At 43.3% G+C, this 27,689-nt stretch overlaps 1 protein-coding gene across 3 annotated transcripts in view; it reads left to right on the top strand.

Annotated features, from left to right (window-relative positions):
• The window catches only part of FSTL5 (follistatin like 5), a 593,647-nt gene that overhangs the window by 473,430 nt on the left and 92,528 nt on the right, over positions 1 to 27,689 (top strand). For all 3 annotated transcript variants that reach the window (XM_050946344.1, XM_050946342.1, XM_050946343.1), the window contains exons 9-10: positions 155 to 316; positions 5,689 to 5,823. In XM_050946344.1, the coding sequence (XP_050802301.1) occupies positions 155 to 316; positions 5,689 to 5,823 (297 nt within the window). The remainder of the gene's footprint in view (positions 1 to 154; positions 317 to 5,688; positions 5,824 to 27,689) is intronic.

Here is a 27,689-nt window from a genome sequence, read left to right as displayed (position 1 = left end):
CAGATGCTGTTAAATATGCTGGTAATATCACATTACCCTTTCATTATTTCATTATATATGGCTTCAGGATATTTAGAATCAACTGCTTGGAGAATTTTTTTTTAATGTGATAATTTTGCTTTTCATTTGACTGATCATTGTTTTCTGTATTCAGTTCCACCAGTCATTCGAGTCTATCCAGAGAGCCAGGCCAGGGAGCCTGGTGTGACAGCAAGCCTCCGATGCTACGCTGAAGGTATCCCAAACCCACAGCTTGGTTGGCTGAAGAATGGAATTGATATTACTCCAAAGTTATCCAAACAGTTAACCCTTCAAGGTAAAAAGGCATACTTACCATTGTCTAAGGCCATAGACATGTTTCTAGGGGGAAAAGAAACAGCACTACAGAGATTCTACAGTGGAATCTGACCTTTTATGCTGCTTTTATCTATCTGTTTAGAGAGACGTTGTGCCATTAGGCACATCCCTGAACCAAGGAGGGAAGTGTGAATTGCACCACTTCAGGAGACACTGTGCCTTAGAGGTACCCTCTGAGGCACAAATCCCTCCCTGCTTCCCCATTGCTTGAGCAAGGGAATGGAGGGAGTAATTGATTCTGGGCTGTACCAACAATTTCAATACCTGCATCTGTCCCCAGTCCTGCACTAGAGTTTATCTGTGTGGGCCAGCACAATGAAGAAGTGAGCTAAGACTTCTCCAACCATGTATCAGATAGAAAAAGTGATCTTAAACCCAAGATCCATGTAAGTGAATGGTGATGATTCTTACTCCCCTAGACAGGCCTAGTACAAGGCACAGTCCAGATGATAGTTTAATTGCAATTCAGCACTAAAGTTTTTTTACTTGGAACAATTTATGCTGTTTTTGCCATTTACCTAATTTAGGAGCAAATAATATGTTTAAAAAAAGATAGCCAAGAATCTCAATTATTCTTTTTATTTGTTACACTGGTGTAAATCCAAACTCATTCTATTGACTTTAATGGAGTTTTTCCAGATTTACTCCACCATAAATGAAAGCAGAACTTGGTCCAGTGTTCCAAATTCATTTTTTACTCTAACTCTATTGAAAACAAAAGAGTTTACTTTAGGGATGGATTAGGATTTAAGTGAATTTTGTAAATTTTGCGGTTTCTGTTAAGACCAATAAAATCTGTTCACTGAGATAAGTAAAGAATGACTAGAACAGAGCATTAATCAGTTATATTTGTTTCATTATAATGTCCAATAAAGTCATTGGTAAAGATGTCTCGTACCATTTTGTGATGCATGCTGTAAATAAAATACAAGCAAGGAGCTGAAAAAAGACTCTGCTAAAAGCCAGGCTGAAAATATATTCTTTTAAGATTTAAAAACCACCCTTGCCTGCTGGACAGGAATTGGCAATACACGAAGCACTAATAGAATTGTCCAGCTGTCCAGAAGTATTAGCAGTTTCCTCTGTAGATTGAGTAGAAGACTCCAAGTGTTAAGTATCTGAATTGTCATGATCCTATTTTACAACCCTTACTCACAATGGATTTGTCTTCACAGCATGGTTATCTTAAGTTATAACTTGAGTGTTACCCCAGGTGAACTCCTCTCCATACAGAAACATCTCTAGATTGAGTTAAGTGGTGCTTTAAACTCAAGCTAGCTAGTTTTGGAGGGCAGGATGTAGGTAGTTGTTAAAACTCTGTTGCTGTTGAAGCTTGTGATAGAAATTCAATGTGGATGCAACAGCTCGAATTACAACCATTCATCATCAGCTAATACAATCACTCTGTGCTGGTAATCAAGTCACTCTGTGTAATTCCACGATTGCTCTGAAATGTGGCCAAACTTTCTGAAGCTAGGCTAGTTTGAGTGCAGTTAACTCTAGAGTGCTAACTCCAGCTAGCTTTGATGTGAAGACATATCTGATGAGTGGTACTTATTCATGTGAGTAGTCTCCTTGTAGTAAATGGGGATACTATTGTGAATATGTTACTTGATCTGGAAAGGGGTTGCAGAATTGAGGCATTACTGTGCATCCAGAGCATTTGTACTGAGGCAGCTAGCCCATGCCTCAGCTCTGCTAGTTTTAGTGCATAGGCTTAACCAGGTCTGTCTGCCCACACTGAGAAGTAAGTTCCCAGCTGCAGTATAGACTTGCCTTAAGTGGTTGGAAAAAATCCTTCCCTCTGAGAAAAATGCAGGTGTGAGGTAGCAAGAACTGTGCAGCATTTTTGAAAATGTGTTCTTTTCTATCTTTTTGTAGAAGAATTTCATGACAAAGTGTCATGATTTTTATTTTGAAAATGCGCCAAGGTCAGATTTTGGCACCCTTACTCAGGGTGAATAGTATCCCAGTGTGTGAGTAGTTCTATTAATGCCACTGAGGCTATTCAAGAAGTAAGGTACAACTCAATAGAAGTAAGGCTGTCAGAATATAGAGAAAACCCTCAAAGTTGGTTTTAGACAGCACTGAAAATGTGGATACCACTTTTGGCTGGAAATCGGACAGAGGGCAGGCTCCTTCTTGAGATTTCTAAAAGTAATGAATCTGGTCAGTATTTCAGTGCTTCCTGTCATAGCCAAAGTCATGATACAGAGACATGCAAAGAAGAAAAAAAAAAGAAAAATAATCAACATTTTCCAACTCCTAACAAAATTCGCTTCTGGTTCATTTCAAGTTTGGATGAAGATTCAGGTCAGGTCTTATCATACTGAAGCAGCCTCCATATTTCCTAATGTCCAGAATGCAGTCTCACGTAATACTGAGCAGATTTATTTTGTGTATGACTTTCCACACATATGTTATCCCCAAATACTTTAAAATGTTAAATAATTGATTAAAAACAGAGAGAGGATATAAGTTCTCATATGTTTTTGTTTTAATATTTTATACAAATTTGTAATTAATAGCAATCTAGTTCTCTAATATGAAAGAAGAATCCCAAGACAGAAAGTATAGTTCTGGATCTAAACTTTCCCAAATTTGGAGTCAGGTCAAATGCTAGGGTTCAGTTTTGTCCTCAACTCTAAAACAAAATTTAAATAATCCTCTATTTCCCGACATGAGATTCAGTTGTACTTAAAGTTGCTTTGATGGATCTAACTTTTAGTGTATTTTTCCCAAGTTGGGACACCTCAGAAGTGTCTGATTTTTTTTTCAGGGACAGATGCACAGAATTCTTGAAAATCGGGTCTTTTTAAGGTGTCCCAACTTGGGAAAAGGTTGAGGCACATACAATCACTAATTACTTTCTGAAATGTTTGTGTGTTTAATTTATTTACTGCTATAAGATAGTTCTTGGGCACTGATAGGAGCTTTGATTGAACATCCATTGAAATGGATATAATGTAAGGGTTCATGGAATATCCTATAGCTTTTAAAGTATACAGCTGTATACTTATTTCTATATTAGCAACTTGTACTTTATATAAAGTATAAATTAAAGGCCATTCTTGGCCTCTCTCTCTCTTTATTAAAGTTCATTTTTACCCACTTAATCCCAAGAACTTCCCACCCTTTCACAGGAGAGGGTCCCCCAACGCTGAGAGTTACTACATTGTCAGCAAAGAGCAATACCTGCATTAGAAGGCTGCCTAAACACAAGGCTGTCCTATGTTTTGCTAAGGTATTGGGGGCGGGGAAGAGAGGAACACTCAGACCTCTAATAAGGGACCCGGTAGCGGAAAGGGCCAGAGAAGCACCCAAAAGATGCACAGCTAGTCAGGATGACATGAGAGCTCTCTTGAAGGGATGTCTGGGGAGCACTCTTGCAAACAGAAGCATCTAAAGGAAAGTGATTTTGTGAAACAATAAAGGAAGACAAATGGAATGATCTCGTGGATCTCAGGTCTGTCTGAATGCAGGGTAAATCACTCTTTCAGCTCCCTTCTGTTCCATGTGCAGAGATTCTTGTTGCCCATCCTCTTCTTGGATGATCTGCCACTTTAAGGGACCCTCTACAACTCCATTATTTCCAACTTCAAAGATAGAGCATGGGGCAGTGACTCCTCTAGATAGAGAAGTGTCTGGGGAGTGAGACAGTGTGGAGTTCCTACCAACAATATATCAAAGTGCATCTGGGAAAAGAGCACAGATGGGAAGGTAGCTGATAGCTCTGTGAAGAGAATGTTGCACCTACCCTTATACCCGCTTTCTCCTTGAAGGAGCATTTCATTCCATGGGAACATTCCCTTCTTCAGGACCACTGTTCATGGGAACATACCTTCTGGACTCTGACAGCTCACTTGTGCGCTGGAGGATTGTAAGAGGAGGTTCTCTTTTGGCCTTAATATTAGATGTCTAGAGATAAATAAAATGAAGAGAATGATCTTTGTTCAAGGAAAACATATTTCATGTCTTCTTGCTAATACACTTTATTAAAAATTAAATTATGGATAATCTTAATACAATTTTTCTATATCCTCCCTATCCTTTACACCTCAAATCAGCAGTAAAGACTGGAACAAAAGAAAAGTGCTCCTTGGCAAGCTATATGCCACATCTCTGAGTCCCATTTTGTCCATATACAATTGTAAAGAGTAGATTCTTAAACATAGATTCTGAATTTCAACAGGCACATTTTGCACTTACAGCAGAGTGGCACTCCTATTACAAAAGAGAATTTGTGTGAATATCATGCAACATCTATCTACCCAAAGTCTACATACAATTTTCCATTTGTACGCACACATATTGCTTTTGCATGTACAAACGTGTGCACAAAACACTATTTGTGTGTATCGTTTCATAAGCATATGTGAAATGTAGCCCTGAAATTGTTACAGAGACAGGTTTCCACAGAATCCTACTATAAAATCCTGTACAAACTTAGCTGCTGCTATTCTGCATTCACTTCCAGATGTAGTAATCACTATGGCTCCTTTTTTAAATGCAGAATTATCAATTGAATTAGAGCAATATTGCATGTTTGAGAACTGTTTCAGAAAGGTGAAATTTCTTACACCGGTATTTCAAAGGACCCTCATCCCAGCCTTCATGAGTAGCATTGCATAAACTAGGAGCTATATTGGTCTTTCAGCATGTGGTGGAGTAGTTCTTTTGACAGTTTGCATTTGTTAGACTTTTATGACTGTAAGCACATATGAGTGAATTTATCCACATTTTGCACATATAAATTGTCATCTGAGAGTGCAGTGGCACTCTGACTAATTTGTGAACAGGCGTACACATGAAAAAGAGGTTGGGTTATGCAAATTTGACCCTCTATTTTTCTAACTCAATTATACCAAATTATAAATAAATTCAATTAATGTAGCATCCCATAAACTAGAAGCTATCTCTCTTTCAGCATGAATTGAGCTGAAAATTTACCCCATTATGTTCTATGGAAACCATGTTATTTTGTGTTAAATCAGCAATACAAGACACCAGAATGTCAATGACTGTATACTGCATAAGTATAACAACAGCTAAAGTCTATAGAAGAGGGCATATCAGCACTCAGGCAGGTATATAATCTGGAACTGACATCCAGATCCAAGCAGCAAGTACAGTTGAGATATTCCTGTTCTCTGTGAAATGGTTGATAGTGCTACTACACCTCTGGAGTAGTTTGGCATGGCTCCAATGCATGAACTCAGGAAGGAAAGCAATTTAATTAAGATGAACTGAGAAAACTGCCTGAGTGTAATGTGAAAGCACTGTAGCAAAACTGAAATTGTTGTTCACGTGGCGTGTTCTCCCTGTTTTCAGCAAATGGCAGTGAGGTTCACATTAGCAATGTGCGCTATGAAGATACAGGAGCGTATACTTGTATTGCAAAGAACGAAGCAGGAGTGGATGAAGACATTTCTTCTCTCTTTGTGGAAGATTCTGCTCGGAAGACCCGTATGTATTGGGAAGAAGTCTATTTCTTATGTTAGCCCTCAGCTATGTGTTAAGAAAATTGATATTGAAAAGCACTGTGAAGTATTAAATAAATTATAGTTAGTATGTCTAGATAGCTAGAAACTAAAAAATAAATAAAAAATAAAGTTGTAAGATAAGTATAGCCATTGAAAAGAATGTTATTTTAAATATTAATTTTCTCCTGAAGTAATGTGAAATGTCTGATTAATTCTGTGAATTGAAGCCTCCCTGTACCAGCATTATTGTTTGGATAGTTCCCTGAGGATCATTTTATCATATTGTAATGTCTTGGGAGAAATATTTATAGGTTTCTGTCTACGATCCTATCCCTAGATACAGGACAGCTGAGGGAGAAGAAACATAGGTGACTTTCTGCCATCTTTTTGCTCCTCTGATTTTGGAGTCCACTGAGGGTCAAACATGGCTCTGGTTCACATTAGAGTAGCCTCATAGACTTTAAGGTCAGAAAGGACCATTATGATCATCTAGTCTGACCTCCTGCACAATGCAGCCACAGAATCTTACCTATCCACTTCTATAACAAACCGCTAACCTATATCTGAGTTATTGAATTTTCAAATTGTGGTTTGAAGATCTCAAGCTGCAGAGAATCCTCCACCAAGTGACCCATGCCCCACCGTGCAGGGGAAGGCGAAAAACCTCCAGGGCATCTCCCAATCTGCCCTGGAGGAAAATTCCTTCCCGACCCCCATATATGGTGATCTGCTAAACCCTGAGCATGTGGGCAAGACTCACCCGCCAGCACCCAGGAAAGAATTCTCTGCAGTAACTCAGATCCCAACCCATCTAACATCCCATCACAGACAAGTGGGCCATACTTACCTGCTGATAATCAAAGATCAATTTCCAAAATCAATTGCCAAAATTAGGCTATGCGATCATACTATCACTTTCATAAACTTACCAAGCTTAGTCTTAAAGCCAGATATGTCTTTTACCCCCACTGCTCCCCTTGGAAAGCTGTTCCAGAACTTCACTCCTCTAATGTGTTGATTACAGATTGCTCTCGCCCCTTGCTCCACCGATATGGCCACCAGGTGCCCGTTATCTACCGGGTAATGAGCGTTGGAATAGGGCGGAGGTTCGATCACTGGATGCCCTGGAGGGAGATGACAAGTGCCCAAGGGTAGTGACGGGGATAACGCAAGCAATCAGTCGTAGTGTTAAAGATTAAGGATTTATTAAATGAGTCACAGATAAGGATAAGGGATAACACAATTAGTTACAGCTTGGGCTTACAATATAATACTAGAACAAATAAGACAAACACTACAATTACAAATAGAAGCTGGCCCTGGTATTTTTCTAAGTCCCAGTAATTATTCAGGTCGTCCCAGGGGTTAATAAAAGTGATATTGGTGCTATTAGTAATCATAAATGCAGCAACTAATCTTATTAAACACAAATTGCGAGGCTCAACTGGTCCCCCTTGCGTTCAAGGTTTCCTGGTCAACGGGTTTCCCCTAGCAGGAGCCTTGGGGCGGCTGGAACCAGTCTCTGCCTCTTATCTAGCAGTACAGATATACAGATATCCTTAACAGCTAATCTTACTTACACATACAAACCACAAAAGTTTCATTACGGCCGGCAAGCTGTCAGGCTTCAGGAAACGCGTGAGCCCGGAGAGAGACTGCAGGGTGATCAAGCCTGGATACGGTTCGACGGGAATTCGATTTCTCTCTGCCCGTCCCCGGGGGGGGCCAACAATATATAACGAATTTTTCGTCATAATTTATAATAAGCCAATTGCAGGGTCGCGAGTGGCTCATGCCCATACAAGGGAGGCAATCGGCCCCCAGCATCTCTACCCAGGAAGCAACCGTCTGGGGGAAACTTCCCCTCCTCAGGTCGGCCGACCGCAAGGTGCTGTTTCCTGTTACAAGTTCTGCTTTCTGAGCAGCTATGTGATCAGTGGCAGTTCTGGGGGCTGGGGGAAAATTCCGTTGGGGGGTGGAGGCCGGAGCACCTGCTGTCTGGCCCTAGGGCCCAACTTGGGGGTCTAACATGCCCCCATGCTCCGGCCGACAACGCCCAACGTACCTAAACCTCAGTGTCCGAGTTAGCGTCCGCTCCTACGAGCGGACGCGTCTCAGTGGCCGAGGCAATAAGGGCACTTCCCACCATCCGCCGAACACAGGCCTTAACAAAAGCACACCCGAGGCAGAGGAGGCAGAGGCCCACCACAAGCGACACAAAAAGGGCCTGAAAATAAGACTTATAGGCTCCAAGGCCCAGCCACTCCAGCCATGACCAGAAGCGGAAGGTCTCTCTGGACTCACGCACAGCAGTTCCCAAGGCCTGAAGGTCATTAATCACTTCAGTTAAGTTTCCAGAAATAGAAGACAGAGAGATACAGCACTTATCTTTAAACTGTGGATACATAGATATGAGGGTTTCACAAAAATCCCGTGATTGCAACAAAAATTGTATCATTAAGCGATTCTGAAAAGAATAATCTGCTAATTCACCTAACCGCTGATTAACTAAGCTAAAGCCCTTTGCAGTGGTGTTGGCTAACGTTTCTATAGCCAACGATTGAAATAATACTTGCTCACGCAATAACATATATCCTACGGGGTTAAATGAGACCACTGAAGATACTACAGAGGACAACGCACCCCTTGCCCTCTCCCACCATCCCCAAGAACGTCGAACCCGCCCGACTGAACTGGGCTGCCAGGTCTTAACGTAAATGCCACCTCCTTTTATTAAAATGGAACCAATGGTACATACACCTCTAGGATTGGGAGGAAGCACCGCATAGGCTGCCTTGCCACACAGCCAAAAGTGCCCGGGTCTGAGGAACCAAGGGGAAAAGGTCGAGTCCTGACATGCCGAGCCTCCCTTAAAAACTAACTTCTTAATGTGGCTATGGGATAGATATGTGTGCTTAAGGGGCTGATAGAAGTTTTTGCCGTTATAAGTGTTGCCGCCGGACCCAATTTTCCGGCCGCGGTTACTGCATAAAACGGGGGGTGGGGACGTACGATTGAAAATAGGGCTGCTGGCCGTCTCATTTCCATCTACCAGCTGCCACTGGGAACAATTGGGGTAGGCCCCAACCCAACTGGTTTCTGTTCGATTATTTCCCAAAAAGGCCCAACAGTGGGATGCCATGGGCCTTTCCCCAGGTGACAAGGGGAGTGGGCCCATACGACGTACCCGAATTTCATTAAAAATAGGAAAAACAAGGGGGGAAATGGGGTCAAAAAGATCATTTGTGCAACCTGTCCATTGTACGGTGGGGAGCCACTGAGCAAAGGGGGAAGAACAATTGAGGGGATTATTAATACTACTAAAGTTAAACACTAATGGCAATAAATCAAACAAAGGCCTATTTACAGACAGCCTGTTGGAACATGCAAGACAGTTATCAGAGGTCAGCGAGGATAAGTCAATGTTTCCTCCCAGGGCTTCCTGGATCCAATAGGCTGCGAACAGAAGCTGATGGATATTTTCGCCCACACGATACCGTCTCGGGTTCAGCAGAGGTGGGTCCCTCTGATCGTTGTTCTGGCTTCCCGCCGCTATGGCGAACTGTAAGACAGAACAGAAGGCGGCCTTATTGGCCCCCGTTAGTTCGTTCCCGACTCGGAACGCTTGCTTATCCAGTTATGATGGACCAAGGTGTGGGTGCCCCGGGCATCCACAATTGTGTAGGTGTTAGGATATTTACCTGCACTTACAATTTGGGCAGCGTAGGGTTCTCGGTGACCTGAGGCCTGTGGCTCAGCCACCCAGACTAGTTGGTCAGGCTGATATACGGGAGTCCAGGGGCCTCTAGGTCTGGGGCTGATTTCAGGCCAACGAGAATAGTTTGCATTGAGAGAGATTAGAACCTGTGGTAATAGTGCACTCCAACCCTTATAGTCAGCGTTGGGATTAACTGAACGAATCATGGTTTTCAGAACCCCGATTTTCCGCTCTACAACACCATTACTTTCGGGGTGATACTTCAAGTGAATATGGAGGGAAGCCCCCCATCCCAACACTAATGCTTCAAAACGTTTGCTGGTAAACGGGGGTCCTCCATCTGCTTGAACTTCGGAGGGCACACCCCATGCTGCGGCTACCTGTTGCAGTGCCCCAGCCACAGCCGCAGCCGTGGTGGTATTCAGGGGAATACAGTGAGTTTGACGGGAGCCCAAATCTACCACTACCAGAGCCTTTGGGTGGCGATGGGCTCCAGGTAGGGGTCCCATTAAATCTATTTGCCACACCGCGCCAGGAGGAAAATACTCCGCAGCGTACGCCCACCGCTCGTAACGCGGGCGGTTTTGGGACTTGATTTGTGCACACTTAAGGCAGGACTGCACGATTCTTTCACAGTCCTGCCGCCGTACCTCAGGTTTTCCCTGAGCACCTAGGGCTAACTGATTGTATAGGCGGCCGCTAGGCAAATGTCCCCAATCCTCATGAAGCCATCGGAGGAATGGGTCGGTGTTTAGCTGGGGCTGCTGCCCCAGGCACACTTGGGGGGCTTGAATTTCCCTCATTTTGTGATCCAATTCGGAGTGAAGGGGGTTAGAGTCAGGACGATGTGACGGGCAATGGGTTATAAACCAGGGCCGGGAGAACTTACGTACGAGGTCAAAAATAGTCTCCCACAGTGGCATGAACGCTGTGGGATTAGCCTCTCCCGTGAGGATGCTGAGACAAAATTGTGAGTCTATACCCAATACGACCTGAGCAGAAACGGAATGGGCCTGGGTAACGTGCTGGGCAGCGAGAAGGACCCCATGAACTTCGCTATGCTGGGCCGATGAACCCGGGGGAAGGAGATCAACCTGAAAGTGGTCGCATTTAGCACAGAGAACTCCTGCCCGGGGGGTCGGGGAAGTGCCCCCGTCGGACACAATCCAGGGGTCATATTTTGTTTCTATACACAAGGGCTCCGAGGCCGCTGGGAATCGGACATCGTTTGGCAGCGATTTAAGCGTCCATTCCCGCCACGTGATTTCCCCCAAATAACACAGCTGTTGCCACGTTAGGCTGGTTCCATGAAAACTGGGGGGGGGGCAGCTGCGTGAGCCAAGGAATGAGGTGTACCTCTGGGCCGATCAGGGTCCCTTTACTAGATAGCGGGGCCCAAATGCGTGCCTCGCCTGCGGCTAGTAACATAAGTCCTATGGGTCCATATCGATACTGAGGACCCTTGAGCCGTCGGGCCCAGTTATAGACCGGTTGCCCGTCTTGTGATACCGAGTACCCATAGTGATGTTGTGTAAAGAACAGGGTAATGATAAAAGGTGAATCCCTTTTATATCGCGCTAGGCGTGGGTTAGAGGCAAACCAGGTGGCTATTCGTTCCAAGCTCTTTTGGGCCTCAGGACTCCATATTTCCCGTTTCCGTTTGGACGAGAGGGGTTCCTGGATCGTTTCCAGGTCTACAAGGTGTTTATCTGGAATGAAGTGTCGGTGATAATTAATCAGGCCCAAAAGTCTCTGCAGTTGCTTTTTATTCTCGGGTGGGTCTTTAACCCAAGGGTCTAAAATCCCCGAGGTGGGTTGGCCACAGTTATAGGGGTCATAATGTTGGCCTAAGAAGGAAAAGCTTTGAGAGGGCACGAGGTGGCTTTTTCTCTCATTAATTCGCCACCCATTGGCCCTTAGCTCGGCTACCACGGTGTTAGTTACGTGTTGGACTATGTGTTCGTTGGGCCCAATTATGATTATATCGTCCACATAGGCTAGAATGGTGGTGCCCCCAGTGGCTTCTACCCCCTTTAAGGTTTTTGCAAGAGCGGCCGTGGCCAAGGCGGGGGAATTACAGAACCCTTGAGGGCACACCTTCCACTGGTACTGTGCGCCCTGGAAAGCGAAATTTAGAATTTGGGGTTTGTCCTCCAACGGGATTTGATAGAACATATCCTTTAAATCTAGGGTGCAGGCCCACCTCCCACTGGCATCGCTTAGCTGTTGCCGTATTTCTGGAATGGTGGCTGGGCCTGCGAATGGGAGGTGTCGGACTCGGCTATTTGCCTGCCTATAGTCAATTACCAATCGAAATTCAGAGGGGTTGCCGGGCTTGGGGATACCCCAGCCGGGAGATAGATAGTTTGACGCGGTCGCCTGTGCTATCCGTCCCTCTTTTAATAATTGGTCGAGGAGTTGCTTAATCAGGGGGATGCCTTCAGGCTTCGTGGGAATGGGAGAGAATTTCCATGAACTGTTATTAACAAGCTCGGGGCAATAAGGGGGGGGGGCTTCGGGCGACAGGGTGACAGGCAGAGCCTGACAGACTTGTTTTTGTAATCGCAGTCGTTTGATATCCCCAACCCCCAGCAAATTTGTTCCTCCCAACAAAGCCTTAACTTTTCGCTTATACCCCTTATGAATCAAAGTAAAGCTGACTACAGGCTTTTCTTCAATACTGTTAAGACCCTGAATAAACATAGTAGAACTTGTGGATACATGAGGCACATCGGATTTTATAACAGAGATTTGAGCTCCGGTGTCCAACAAGAAAGATACAGGGGTGTAAGGGGGTTTGGGACCGGCTACCAATAGGGTGTGATATGGTCGATCATCCCAAGTGTCTGTGGAGGCCGGGGCGCACCCGGCCTCTACTCGTTTTTTGTCCTCAAATAGTCATCCCAGTCCTTCCATCCTAACTGTTTCCCCAAATCTTGCTGCTGGGAAGTGGACATCTTCCGCAGTGCTTCCTTGGGGATCCCCTTATGTAACAGGAACCCAAAAAGTGCTCTTTCAGCCTTGGTTCGTTCAGGGTGTTTAGGCTGACCCTTGTTAACAGGGCTCTCAGCTGGAAGGGCTGAAATGGGGTTCTTCGGGGCTGGTGGCATTCGGAGCCGGGACACGGCCTCATATAAGGTAATAAGGGGTTGCCCAACCCAACCATGCAACAGCAGGAGTCCCCCTGTGTCAATTGGTGGGGCGCCATCTACGGCCAAGTCCACCGCGTCCCGTTGGACCGGAATTTGAGTGGGATCTGTGACATAAATAAAGGGGACACCTGACTGAACCTGTTGCTGGTCTAAATTTAACGGTACCGTTTGTGGGTTCCACACTATGATGGACGCTCCGGCAATAGCCCAGATGATCTCATGGGGTGTATTTACGCTGCCGGGAGGTACATACAGTCCCTTAAAACTGCCTTTCATGGCCAAGACGGCCGCGGCCGGGGTGGTGAGCGGCCATACCTCATTTCCCAAGAGATGATGACCCGGGAACCCCGACGCCCAATTGGACGTTTTGGCCAGAACAGCGGCTTCCTCCCTATCTACCATCTCTGCCCCGTGATCCAGGGCCAGACGACCCAGCCACACTAGGGGTGCCTCGCCCTCCCTGCGCCTCGTGTCTGCTAAGAATTCCTTCATCTCCGCCTTGGTGCGAGTTCGGTACTCGGTAGTCGTAACTGTCTGACCTGTATAATAATCCACCTTACTTTTGGTGATAGCAACAGGCATGGCCTCCATCTGCCCCTTCTTCTCAGGCGCAGGTGGGGCTGAGGGGAGTGCGGGATAAATTAAAGGGCAAGGGGGGGCTTCATAAGGGGGTGGTCTCCCATCCTCCTGCTCTTTGCCACTTATCTCACACTCTGCGCTGTCGGTGTCGTTAGCAGCGGCTTGTTTAGCAGCAAACATAGTGCTTCCATGAAGGACCGCACAGAGGTCCAGCGTTTTGTTTAATGCGCTGAACAAGACCGTGGACACGTCTTCCAACTTATACTCGTCTGGTCTAAGTTTCCTTGTCCGCCTGGTCTGTTCCAATTCCTTCATTAAGTGGACTAACAACCCGTGGGCTGGATCACCCGGCTGTACCCGGGGCGGGAGTATGAGTTTGGGAACGGTGGCCCCGGATCTTTTTATGATACGGCTACACTCGTTCCAAATGCCAGACGGTGTCTCGGTCCGACTAGTCTCCGCAACCCCCGTGCACTGGGGTTGCAGGGAACTATCGGCCGGCTGACATTTAAAGGTGGGATGGCAATGGAGGAGACATCCTACGGCAGGCAGGGTTAATGAGGTCGTATAGCTTTTTGACCCTGACCCTGATTCTATAATACAAATCCAATCTAGGGTGGGCTTCGCAGACTGTCTGCTGGCCACTTGGTGAAATTGCAGGTGTTGAAATTGCTCGAGCTCAGATTGTTCACGGTCCCCACTACACCACGGGCACTGACCCTCCCGAAGGCATCCTGTTCGTGACGCCATGTTGATTACAGATTGCTCTCGCCCCTTGCTCCACCGATATGGCCACCAGGTGCCCGTTATCTACCGGGTAATGAGCGTTGGAATAGGGCGGAGGTTCGATCACTGGATGCCCTGGGGGGAGGTGACAAGTGCCCAAGGGTAGTGACGGGGATAACGCAAGCAATCAGTCGTAGTGTTAAAGATTAAGGATTTATTAAATGAGTCACAGATAAGGATAAGGGATAACACAATTAGTTACAGCTTGGGCTTACAATATAATACTAGAACAAATAAGACAAACACTACAATTACAAATAGAAGCTGGCCCTGGTATTTTTCTAAGTCCCAGTAATTATTCAGGTCGTCCCAGGGGTTAATAAAAGTGATATTGGTGCTATTAGTAATCATAAATGCAGCAACTAATCTTATTAAACACAAATTGCGAGGCTCAACTGGTCCCCCTTGCGTTCAAGGTTTCCTGGTCAACGGGTTTCCCCTAGCAGGAGCCTTGGGGCGGCTGGAACCAGTCTCTGCCTCTTATCTAGCAGTACAGATATACAGATATCCTTAACAGCTAATCTTACTTACACATACAAACCACAAAAGTTTCATTACGGCCGGCAAGCTGTCAGGCTTCAGGAAACGCGTGAGCCCGGAGAGAGACTGCAGGGTGATCAAGCCTGGATACGGTTCGACGGGAATTCGATTTCTCTCTGCCCGTCCCCGGGGGGGGCCAACAATATATAACGAATTTTTCGTCATAATTTATAATAAGCCAATTGCAGGGTCGCGAGTGGCTCATGCCCATACAAGGGAGGCAATCGGCCCCCAGCATCTCTACCCAGGAAGCAACCGTCTGGGGGAAACTTCCCCTCCTCAGGTCGGCCGACCGCAAGGTGCTGTTTCCTGTTACAAGTTCTGCTTTCTGAGCAGCTATGTGATCAGTGGCAGTTCTGGGGGCTGGGGGAAAATTCCGTTGGGGGGTGGAGGCCGGAGCACCTGCTGTCTGGCCCTAGGGCCCAACTTGGGGGTCTAACATAATGATTAGAAACCTTCGTCTAATTTCAAGTCTAAGCTTCCTAATGTTCAGTTTATACCCATTTGTTCTTGTGTCCACATTGGTACTAAGCTTAAATAATTCCTCTCCCTCCCTAATATTAATCCCTCTGATATATTTATAAAGAGCAATCATATCCCCTCTCAACCTTCTTTTGGTTAGGCTAAGCAAGCCAAGCTCTTTGAGTCTCCTTTCATAAGACAGTTTTCCATTCCTCGGATCATCCTAGTAGCCCTTCTCTGAACCTGTTCCAGTTTGAATTCATCCTTCTTAAACATGGGAGACCAGAACTGCACACAGTATTCCAGATGAGGTCTCATCAGTGCCTTGTATAGCGGTACTAACACCTCCTTATCTTTGCTGGAAATACCTCACCTGATGCATCCTAAAACTGCATTAGCTTTTTTAACGGCCATATCACATTGGCAGCTCATAGTCATCCTGTGATCAACCAATACTCCGAGGTCCTTCTCCTCCTCTGTTACTTCCAACTGATGCGTCCCCAATTTTATAACTAAAATTCTTATTATTAATCCCAAAATACATGACCTTGCACTTTTCACTATTAAATTTCATCCTATTACTATTACTCTAGTTTACAAGGTCATCCAGATCTGCCTGTATGATATCCCAGTCCTTCTCTGTGTTAGCAATACCTCCCAGCTTTGTGTCATCCACAAACTTTATTGGCACATTCCCGCTTTTTGTGCCAAGGTCAGTAATAAAAAGGTTAAATAAGATTGGTCCCAAAACTGATCCCTGAGGAACTCCACTAGTAACCTCCTTCCAGCCTGACAGTTCACCCTTCAGTAGGACCCATTGTAGTGTCCTCTTTAACCAGTTCCTTATCCACCTTTCAATTTTCATATTGATCCCATCTTTTCTAATTTAACTAATAATTCCCCATGTGGAACCGTGTCAAGTGCCTTACTGAAATCGAGGTAAATTAGATCTACTGCATTTTCTTTGTCTAAATAATCTGTTACCTTCTCAAAGAAGGAGATCAAGTTGGTTTGGCATGATCTACCTTTTGTAAAACCATGTTGTAATTTGTCCCAATTACCATTGATCTCAATATCCTTAACTACTTTCTCCTTAAAATTTTTTTCTAAGACCTTACATACTACAGATGTCAAACTAACAGGCCTATAATTACCCGGATCACTTTTTTTCTCTTTCTTAAAAATAGGAACTATGTTAGCAAGTCTCCAGTCATACGGTACAAGCTCTGAGTTTACTAATTCATTAAAAATTCTTGCTAATGGGCTTGCAATTTCATGCGCCAGCTCCTTTAATATTCTTGGATGAAGATTATCTGGGCCCTCTGATTTTGTCCCATTAAGCTATTCAAGTTTGGCTTCTACCTCCGATGTGGTAATATCTACCTCTCCATATCCTCATTCCCATTTGTCATCCTTCCATTATCCCTAAGCTCCTCATTAGCCTTATTAAAGACTGAGGCAAAGTATTTATTTATTTATCTAGGCCATGCCTAGATTATCCTTAACCTCCATTTCATCCTCAGTGTTTAGCGGTCCCACTTCTTTCTTTGTTTTCTTCTTATTTACATGGCTATAGAACCTTTTACTATTGGTTTTAATTCCCTTTGCAAGGTCCAACTCTACATGGCATTTAGCCTTTCTCACTTCATCCCTACATATTCTGACCTCAATAAGGTAGCTTTCCTTGCTAATACTGCCCATCTTCCACTCTTTGTAGGCTTTCTCCTTTTTCTTAATCACCTCTCTGAGATGCTTGCTCATCCAGCTTGGTCTACAACTCCTGCCTATGGTTTTTTTCCCCTTTCTTGGGATGCAGGCTTCTGATAGTTTCTGCAACTTTGACTTGATGTAATTCCAGGCTTCTCTGCCTATAGATCCACACATTCTTCAGTCCAATCCACTTCCCTTTCTAATTTCCTTAATTCTTTAAAGTTAGCCCTTTTGAAATAAAAAACCCTAGTCCCAGATCTATTTTTGTTTATCCTTCCATCTAGTTTGAAATGAATTAGCTCATGATCACTCGAACCAAGGTTGTCCCCTACATCCATTTCTTCTATGAGGTCCTCACTTCTCACCAAAACCAAATCTAAAATGGCATACCCTCTTGTTGGTTCTTCAACTACTTGGTGAAGAAATCCATCAGCTATCACATCCAGAAAAATCTGAGCCCTATTATTGTTACTAGCACTTGTCCTCCAGTCTATATCTAGGAAGTTAAAGACTCTCATGATCATACTATTCCCATTAGTGTTTACTTCATTAAAAACATTAAAGAGGTCTCTATCCATATCCAGATCAGATCCCGGTGGTCTGTAGCACACCCCAAGCACTATCTCAGGGGAGGCTCTAGTAGCTTTCTTTCCCAGTATGATTTTTGCCCAGACAGACTCTGTCTTATCCTTTCCATCACTTCTTATTTCTTTACAGTTAACCTCATCATTGATATACAATGCTACTCCACCACCTTTGCCTTTTTTTCTCTCTTTCCTAAACAGCACATAGCCTTCAATACCTGTACTCCGGTCATGACTACTGTTCCACCATGTTTCTGTTATCCCTATAATATCCAGTTTCACTTCCTGCATCAGTAGCTCTAGTTCCTCCATTTTATTACCTAGGCTCCTCGCATTAGTGTACAGACATCTTAATTTTTGCCATTTGGCTTCACTGACATTCTTTACCCAGTTAGGCACAGACGTCCTACCATCAGCATTATCTATTAGACTAGTATCTACACTACCCTTCCTCCTTATGTCAATTCTTCTGCCCACAGCTGTATCCTCTCTTACGTTGTTTTCTTCTCTCTCAATGTTAAATTCCGGCATGGAGATTACCTGGACATCTCCCAACCATCTCCCCCAAATTCCTAGTTTAAAGCTCTCTTAATCAGTTGGGTAAGCCTCCATCCTAGAAGCCTATTTCCCTCCTTACTCAGGTGAAGTCCATCCCAAGAGAACAGTTTTTTGCCCATGAATGCTTCCCAGTGACCGTATATCCCAAAGCCGTCCTTATTGCACCACTGCCTGAGCCATCTGTTGATCTCCATAATCTTGTCACACCTTTGTTGCCCTTCTCTAGGAACCGGCAGAATCCCACTGAAGATCACCTGTGCCTCGATTTCCTTAAGCGTTTTCCCCAGTCTGGCATAGTCTCCCTTGATATGTTACAGCAAGAATCTAGCAGTATCATTCATTCCCATATAAAGGACAATCAACAGATTCTTTCCTGCTCCCGTTAGGATCCTTTTCAGCCTCAGGTGCACATCCAGTATCTTAGCACCCGGCAGACCGCATACCCTTCTGTTCTCCGGATCAACTCTAGTTACAGGCCTGTCTATTCTTCTCAGTAAGGAGTCCCCAATCACGCAGACCTGCCTTTTCCTGGTGACAGTGTGATTCTCCAGTCTATCCCCTACTCCCACTGGCCGCAAGTCCTCTCAATTCCTATTCATCCTTGCAGTCCTCCGCAACCCTTTCCTTATCCTCCTGGGGCTCATATTTGGTGTCGTCTCCACTGACTCTTCCCCTCTTCCTGTAGGACTAGCAGCTCTTCTCTTTTTCCTTGCCCTCTCACCTTCAGCGACTACCTGATGTGCCCGTTCTTCATTTTCCAACTCTGCAAACCTATTCTTGAGCTCTATTTCTCTTTCATTGGCCCGTCTTGTCCTCTGCCTGGTTCTCTTAGTCACATGCTTCCACCGTCCACTTTCCTCACCCAGCAGTCTCTCCTCAGAATTCTTTGGTCCGGCTGCCATCTGCAAGTCTGAGCTTATCCCTTCAGGCTCCTCATGTCTTTGCTCCACCATCTGCTCAAACCCCCTGTCATGGTATGAGCCCTCACTCTGAACCTTAGCGTCCAAAAGATGGGGCACCAGCATGAACCCCCCTAAGCATAATTACCAGCTTAGATCTTGTAGTGCTGCCACCAGCCAGGACTTGCAGTGCCTGATACACTCTGGTCCTCCCAAAACCTTCCCAGGGGACCCCAAGACCCAGACCCCCTGGATCTTAACACAAGGAAACTAAACCCTTTCCCCCATCGTTGCCTCTCCCAGGCTTCCCCTCCCTGGGTTACCCTGGAAGATCACTGTGATTCAAACTCCTTGAATCTTAAAACAGAGAGAAATCAGGCTTTTCCTCCCCCCTTCTCTCCTTCCTCCCACCCATTCCCTGGTGAGTGCAGACTCCCTCCCCTTGGGTCTTATACAAGATAGCCAAAAATCAATCAGGTTCTTAAAAAGAAAAGCTTTTAATAAAAGAAAGAAAAAAGTAAAAGTTGTCTCTGTAAAATCAAGATGACAAACATTACAGGGTCTTTCAGCTTATAGACACTAGAGAAAATCCTCCCCCCAGCACAAATACAAGTTTCAGCAACAGAGATACAATCCTTCCAGCAAATACACATTTGCAAATAAAGAAAACAAACAAAAAGACTAAACCACCTTCCTAACTGGTACTTACTAAATTGAACAGAAGAGGCTGTTTCAGAAATTTGGAGATATCTGCTTACATGTCTGGTCCCTCTCAGAACCCAGAGAGAACAAAAACCCCGTGAAACAGCCCAAAACAAAGGCTTCCCTCCACCGAGATTTGCAAGTATCTTGTCTCCTGATTGGTCCTCTTGTCAGGTGTTCCAGGTTCACTGTTTGTTAACCCTTTACAGGTAAAAGAGACATTAACCCTTAACTCTCTGTTTATGACACCCCCTTCTAAACTCTACCAGAGTTTCCACCTGCATCTCCAGTCCTCGGTTCTTTTCTTCCATCAGCTCTATCAGGTGACACTTCATGCAGACAAAACTTTTTTCAGGTACCCCCTCCAGGATCATGTACGTGCCACAGCTTCCACATCCAGTCATCCTCATTGTGTCTTTCACTGCTGCCTCTGTATTGGTCATAGTCTTCCCACCTAAAACCTGTTAGTCCAAGAAGCACAAAACAAAACAAACTGCCAACATGCACCAGAACACTGGCTGACCACCACCCACTCCCTTCACTAGCCTGTCAGTTTCTCTGCCTAGGTATCTTAGTCTCCCCTGCAAACTCCCTCTGAAACTTCCCTGTTTACTGCTCTGTTTGCTGGCTGCTCTGCCGCTGCAGCTGTCTATGCCGCTACCTGACTGGCTGGCTATTTTTATAGGACCCCTAAGCAGACAAGCCCCACCCCCTAAACAGGGCTCAGCTTTAATTGGTCTAGTTACTAGAGTCTAGTAGGTAACAGACTCCAATGAGTCCAAAGAACTGTAGTCTGGCTCTGCAATCTTGTGCTTTTTTAATTCTCTCTCCATACCCCAACACTCCTCGAAGCACCTGTGAGCCTGGGGTTATAAAAAACATCAGTGATGCTAGTCCTATGCCAGAACAGGGATTCCACTATGCCAGGGAAATCCTTAGCTGTTACCTAAAGGCAGCTTCAACTGCCCTTTGCAGAACTAGAGTGATACAGAGAAATTTTAGATGCCAAGGATCTTACAATTGGTCTTTATATCACCTGAATAAGAAACACCTCCAAAGAAGCCCAACTGGTTTTACACTAAGCCTCGGTCATGGTGGAACTACTCTTCAAGTTTTATTAAATACCATGCAGATGCCCATTCATTGCAAGCACACCTAGTAAAACTGATAGTTTACTAATGAGTCTCATTGTATTAATTCAAGGAATCCTTGGAACCTGGCTGATTTTTCAGCAATCATAGATATTATAGACTATATATATTATTGTATTACAGTAAGGTTGTCTGAGACTTCTCATTATAAGACCTTGTTCTCAATTGCATATAACCTTACCAAACTTTAAGCATTTGGGCTGAAATTATGCATGAAGGCTATTTACCTTGGACTTTGTGGAGTTTTTGTTTTTGTTTGTTGTGGGTTTTAAAATTCAACCAAAAAGGTTCATCCATTTCTGAGAGCTAGGCTCTCCGGAAAAATACTTTTATGCACATGTTACAAAATTTTATTCACCTTTGTTTTGAGATGCTCTAATACTCCATACTTTGGAGCAGGGACTTGAAATTTGGCAGGAGCTAGCTTTATGTCAAAGATGTGTCTTTTGCTCTCCCCATGAAAATTCACCCAATTTTGGCTAAGTTATGAGCTTTTGAAAAATTGCAGTTTGCATATTTTCTTTCCATACTTGCTAGGGCTTAACAGACAAAATCTTTGAAGAGTCTGTCTGCACTGTGCACGCTCCATCAAGTAAAGTTGCTACTCTTGTCCATGCTATGCTGTGTCCCCGTACCTAAACTAAGGCAGGGAAGCCTGTCTCTCCTGTGTTTAACCTGCTGGGACCATGCCTTGTAGAGGAGGAAGGTCCATGAATCAAATGCAGAGGGGACAGAAACCAGATGGGAGTTGTGAGGGAATAGATTGGGATACGAGGGGTGTGGGGGAAGAGATTGGGTTTGGAGTCTGTGCCCACTAGAGTTACACTCCCCTCCAGAATGTGGAATGGAACCCAAGATTCCTAAGTCTGACTATTCCGTTTCTGTCAGCAAATATCTTTTAAACTGATTGACAAATATTTATTAAACTTTCATCCCTATAGTAGCACATCCACCCTTCAGGAGTGTCCCCCCTTGTCTTTGGTCACCATATTTCATGGGGTCCTTGGCTCTGGAGTCCCCCTACTGGGCTCTTCCTTGGACCTGCAATGTTCTTCTCAGCTTGCATCTTCTCCTGACTCCCCCTTGGGGTATTGTATGGCTTGGCCCTCCAGCCAAATCATATAAAAGTTTAAGCCCCTTCCAGGGTTACAGGTCCAAATGAAAATCCAAATAAATCTTATAACTAATAGCCATTCCACATCTCTCAGGCATCACTTGTTCATTCTGCTCCAGGGCTTCCCCTGAAGGAGCCTAACCTGCTCTTGTAGTGTTCTTTCTCTGTTGCTTTCTGTCTGTTAAACCCTAAGCTAGGGCTTCTCTCCATCAGAGAGTCCAGTCACCTCTCTTGTCTCTTCCCAACTGAGCTCCCTCAGTCTACTTATAAGGCCTACCTCTGTCTAGTCTGGCCAGAAGGCAATCGGTTAATTACCATTCAGGTGTGGAACATGGGTTCTTTCCCTTGCCTTGCAGGTACAGGGGGTAAACTCCATCAAAATCTCCATGTAATACTTGTCCACTTAGAGAATAACAACCTATTGTTTCTATCAGTTGCATCTTTAGCTCAAGTGGCAAAGGTCTATGTGGTGGATCTAAATGTTCCAACCATGCCGATGACACAGTGGATGTCATTTTGATGCCATTGCTAGATTTTCCATTTTTGCAAGGTTTTTTTTTTGTTTGTTTTTGTTTTTTTAAATCTAGGAGGTTGTACACAAAGAACTACACTGAAAAAACATTATTAAGATTGGAAAGTCAAGCACTTAAAAGTTAGGCAATGCAAAGGTAACCTTAATTCATGTAACCTTAGCCCAACCCACCTATGCATGTGCATGTTGAGGCAGTTTTTAATTACATTATCACATACTGTTTTTCCACAGAATCGCTGCCTCATTCAGTGCACAGGATTAACGGTGCTAAATTAGAATGCAGCCTTCGATATATTGTTGAATATTCATGATTCAACGAGTGGCCCTAGGTTTATTTACTGCACACTATTCATATCCTACTCTGAAGACAGAATTAGTAATTTCCTCAGGGGTGTCATCACTATAGTATCTGAGTGCATCGCAAACATTGATTGATTTATTTTCAAAACACTCTTGTGAGATGAAGGGATATTAAAATAAATTCTTCATGATGCTAAGAATGGACAAAGGATGTGAAGGACAATTTAAAGCTTCCTTTACCATCTATGATCATAAAGAAATCCTGCACATTAGTTTTCCTGTTGTAGGATTACAAAACAGATACCATAAACTTTAATATTTATCAAGGCTGTCATCTTCAGTTTGAGTCATTATTAGATTTTCCAGGATCAGGAGGTCACTTTTAAAGTGATATATGTGTTTGAAGTAAAGTTTTGGGCCTTTCAACTTTAATGTTCAATATATATCCTTTTTAGTTGTTTTTTTTTTATCTTGATGTATAGTGTTTTTCTATTTTGTTGTCTTTATTACAAACAAAATTATTATTAATTATTTTATTTTATGCTCAACAATTATGTATGTTCTTCTTAGTTTATAAAACTGAGAACTAAAGTTAAGTAGAGAAGATCATTTTAAGTTGTGATTTTTGAGGTCTAAACTCAGAAAAGATTCCCTTTACAATTTCAGAATACTGTTTTCATGAACTATAAAATGATGCCAAGACTTCATAGCAGCGAACTTTATAAAGCCTACAAAATCATATAACAGGCAGTAAATAATGCTTGCTGCAAATACATTCAGGTCCAGTAGCAATATGTCGGGAGCAGTTCATGTAGACATTTGGGTTTAGCTGAAATTTGTAACAAGAGAAAAACAGAATATAAACCTAAATGTTTCTAAGAGAATCCATCTAAGTAAAACAGACTGCTTGCTTTGAGTATCCTTGTCAGACTGTGTATGTTGGGGACTGGGAGTATTATTGTCCTATTCTTAAGAATCTCTGAACATGTTTTTTTCTAAAAATCTGTGACTATTTAGATATGGACATTATTGTCCTCAGCTTCTTATACCTCATTACATTTGGAGTCAGTTTTTCAAACATGGGTTCAACAGGTGCTTCCAGAAGATGCACATGCACTCAAAACCTATATTTGCATGTGCAAATCAGACTTATGGGCATATAAATGAAAATGAGTAGTTACTGTCAGCATCCAGTTATTGTTTTTACATGCACAAATGCTAGCCTGCCTGCACAAGTACTGATTTTTTGTAGACACCATGGCATGCACTCTTTGTTTTAATTTTTTTTTGCTGTCACTTCTGTTGTGTTCTTACTGAAAAAGATGTGCCTTTACAGAATACTTATTTAATTTATAATATTTGAAGTTAGAGGAGGAGGGCTTCGTCACTAACCTCAGTCTGCTTTTATTCATACCCACCCAAGCACTGCATTTTGGAAAAAGATGCTTTACCCTTAACAAGAATGAGAGTGACACAGCCAGAACCATCTGGTTAGTTATTTGTTACTTAAATACAAAGTGTTTTTTTTGTTTTTTTCCCCCCAACTATAATCTAATTCCTGCTGCTGAGGCTACAGGTTCTGATCCAAGAATGTCCTCTAGTGAGTGGTGCAAATGTGATTTCATATGATCTCACATAAGCTGTAGCCCTTTTATATTACATGCATTATAAATGATTCCACTTTTATTCTCCATTAAGGGAATAAAGTGGACATGTTTATATTCTTAATCTAGGTTGTTGTTTTTTTCTTTCTTAGTGAAGCACAGAAGCCTCCATGTTGGAAACGTTATAGTGGAATGCTGCATCAGGAGGGAAGCAACGTTCCTCCTCTCCAGCTCCTCAGCTTGACTGAACTCCCCTGCTTTCTGAGAACAACAGTATGTCAGAATATTGGGGAATTCAGAATGCTGATTGGCTGTTGAGGAGGTAATAATTTATAATGAGCATTTCCAATGGCTATCTGGAGTATAAAGAGTTTATAATTGCATTGTATTGCACTTAACAGTACTTACATAATGATCCACATAACAAACAAAAGTACACAGGAAGATGGTCTTACTGGTGTAAATATTTCACTTTCTGGAATGACGGGTTGCCTTTCTGTACTGATCCCATCTACTGTTTTTGTATACATGTAAAACCTTTTGGCAATGAAGATAGAATAAATGTTGCATAATAGATTACATTTGGCCACTTATCTCATTTTCAATCCAAACAAAACAAGTTGTTCAATTTGTGTATTAAAGAGTATACATTGTCAATCTAGTGAAGAAAATGAATCCCTTCTTGCCCCTACACAAGGTCTTGCAGAATATGTTTACGTTTTCCTATGCCTCTGCCTTAATGTCATCTCTTAGATTTAATTAACAAAAATTAGTCTCTGAAATTTTCTTTTTTGAAGTTAGTAATTGTAAATAAAAATCAGAGCATTTCCTTTATTATTATATTTTAAATTTGAGATTAGATTGCTGAGATGTAATAGTTTATGGTGTGATGTGTTAGAGATGAATGTCCTGTGGTTTATCACAGAAAGAGAGATAAAGTGATGGATAAGGACCTGTAGTGGATTGTGTGGTGCCTGATGCTAGAAGCAAGAATAAAAGGAAATAAACAGTGTGAGGTATGGTTTAGGTAGATCAGTAAGGATGTTATTTATTTTAAAGTTTCTAGCAGGTAGCACAGATATTTGACACATTCCCATTCCCAGGAGAAGTCAGTACACCTAGATGATAATGATTCATCATCAAGATGGAAATTCAAGATTAAAGTAGATGAAAAACACTGTGAAAGTGCTTTGTCACCCAGAGCTGTTAAATTTATGCTTACATTAAACAATGAGCTGATGTTCTGTTACATATAGGTAAGATTTTAATAAATGATGGCATTCTCAAGAAAAATCCAGCCTCTGGTTAGCCCTTGAGCATTATGCAGTATATATTTTTAAAAGAAAACAAAACAAACTTTTAAAAATATGTTTTCATGTTAGGATTGTCCCAGAAGCACAGTACGTGAATGTGCAGGAGCATTTTCTTTCACACAATATACTTTAAGGGGATTACTATGTCAACAGAGAAACTCCCTTTTGAATTGAAACTTGATATATTTTACATTTGAGCCCAAGAACCAATACCTTTTTCTTGCCAGATCTGAAAAAAAATGCCATGAGAATTTTTCAGGTTACATACTATTCCCCAAAACATTTATATTCTATGCAGAACTTACCTGACACTTCCCATTATTAGACTCTATTTTCATTTGCTGAACCTTAACCGTTCAGGCTGAAACTTTCCATGACAGTTGTCTGTCTTAGACTGTTCTTTGGTTTGTTTAAGTTTCAACAAGTAGGTTTGGCCATATCTGAGAAAAAGGTTAGGAGAAAATACATTGTTTTTGCTTATGTTTAAAAAAATAGTTTTATTGAGAAGCTTTAGTATATCCACATTTTGGAACAAGGACTGGAATTAGGGGGTAGGGAGATGGCAGTGGCACTGGAATGTGCTTTTTTGCCATCCCAATTAAAATCTGCCCAAATTTGGCCATATTATAAGCCTCTAAATAATCCCAGTTTATATGTGGTCAATAGAGACTTGTTAAAGTTTGGCAGCTAAATTCTCTTCAGATTTTGTCTGTACTTATGGCATGCTCCATCCCTAGGGCTGCAAGAACTGAGCAGGACTTTTTCTATAATGGCTCTCCTGGCTGGTAGAGGCCAATGTGGAACTGGTAAAGAAACTGAGAGCATACTCAGTGCTCCCCTGTTGGTACCTCGACTGTGTGGCAGAGAAGGAGAAAGTAAATTGATTGGGGTACAGAAGGAAGAAGAATCCCAGGACAGGAAGAGAGGGTTAGAATCAGGGGCTAAAGAGTGTGGGGAAGCAAAGGAGGCAAGGATTGCAGGTGTGTGGATAGGAGCAGAGAGTGCGGTTCTGGAGTTATATAAGATAGAGCAGGAACTGTGGGATTATTAGATGGATAGAAGCCAGGAGTGGATAAGAACAGAGGAACAGACTGTGTAGAGGGGTCCATAACCATGAGAGCACCCTCCTCTACAGAACCTGGAATGAAACCCAGGAGTTTTCATTCTTTATATTCCTCTCTTGTTAGCAACTATTTGTGAAATCAGTGGCAGGTGTGTGTCTCATCCACTTTCTAGTATCTGGTCCATATAGAGCATAATTGTCTACTGCTGCTACTAATTACTAAGTAAGCTCAAGTGGTAGAGGTCTATGCTGTGAATATAATTGTCTGAATCCTGCCGATGACCCAATTTAGGGGCTCAGTGTGGTTCCACATGACAGATTTTGTGGGGTTTTATTTTTTTAATTAATAAATTATATATACAAATATATGAAATAGCTTGCAAAGCCAAGCATTCAAAAATTAGAAAATGCTATGATTATGTTTACCTGTGTAAACTTAATTAATCGATCTTTTATGTATGTATTATGATACACTGTATAACAGGGGTGGCCCGAATTTAACAATGTACAGTGCCAAAGAGCCACACTAGTATGTCAGCAGCCCCCCATCAGCTCCCACATCCTGCTCCCAGCGCTTCCCACCCACTAGCAGCCCTGCCAGTCAGCACCTCTCCTTCCCTCCCCGCACCTCCCGATCAGCTGTTTCATGGCATTCAAGAGGCTCGGGGGGGGGAGGAGAGAGCAAAAGCATTGCAGACTCAGGGGAGGGGGCAGGAAAGGGTGGAGTGGGGGCAGGGCCTGTGGCAGAGCCGGGAGTTGAGCAGTGAGCACCCGCTGGCACATTGGAAAGTTGGCACCTGTAGCTCCAGCCCCAGAGTCAGTGCCTATACAAGGAGCCGTGTATTAACTTCTGAATAGCCGCATGTGGCTCCGGAGCCACAGGATGGCCACCCTTGCTCTATAATGACATGATTATATACTATTTTTTCCAGACGATTCCTGCCTCATTCAATGTAAAGGATGGATCGTGCTCCACAAATTAATAAGGATTGTGTAGTGAAGGAGGCTGCTGTTTGTAGAACATCTGCCTGATTTGTTGCAGATGTTGGAAGATGTGTGGTGGCAGAGAACTGCAAAAGCTA

This window comes from Gopherus flavomarginatus, chromosome 3 (assembly GCF_025201925.1).
Source record: "Gopherus flavomarginatus isolate rGopFla2 chromosome 3, rGopFla2.mat.asm, whole genome shotgun sequence".
Taxonomy (NCBI): Eukaryota; Metazoa; Chordata; order Testudines; family Testudinidae; genus Gopherus; species Gopherus flavomarginatus.
The sequence above is the reverse complement of the archived record's forward strand: the minus strand, read 5'-3'. Positions and strand labels throughout refer to the sequence as shown.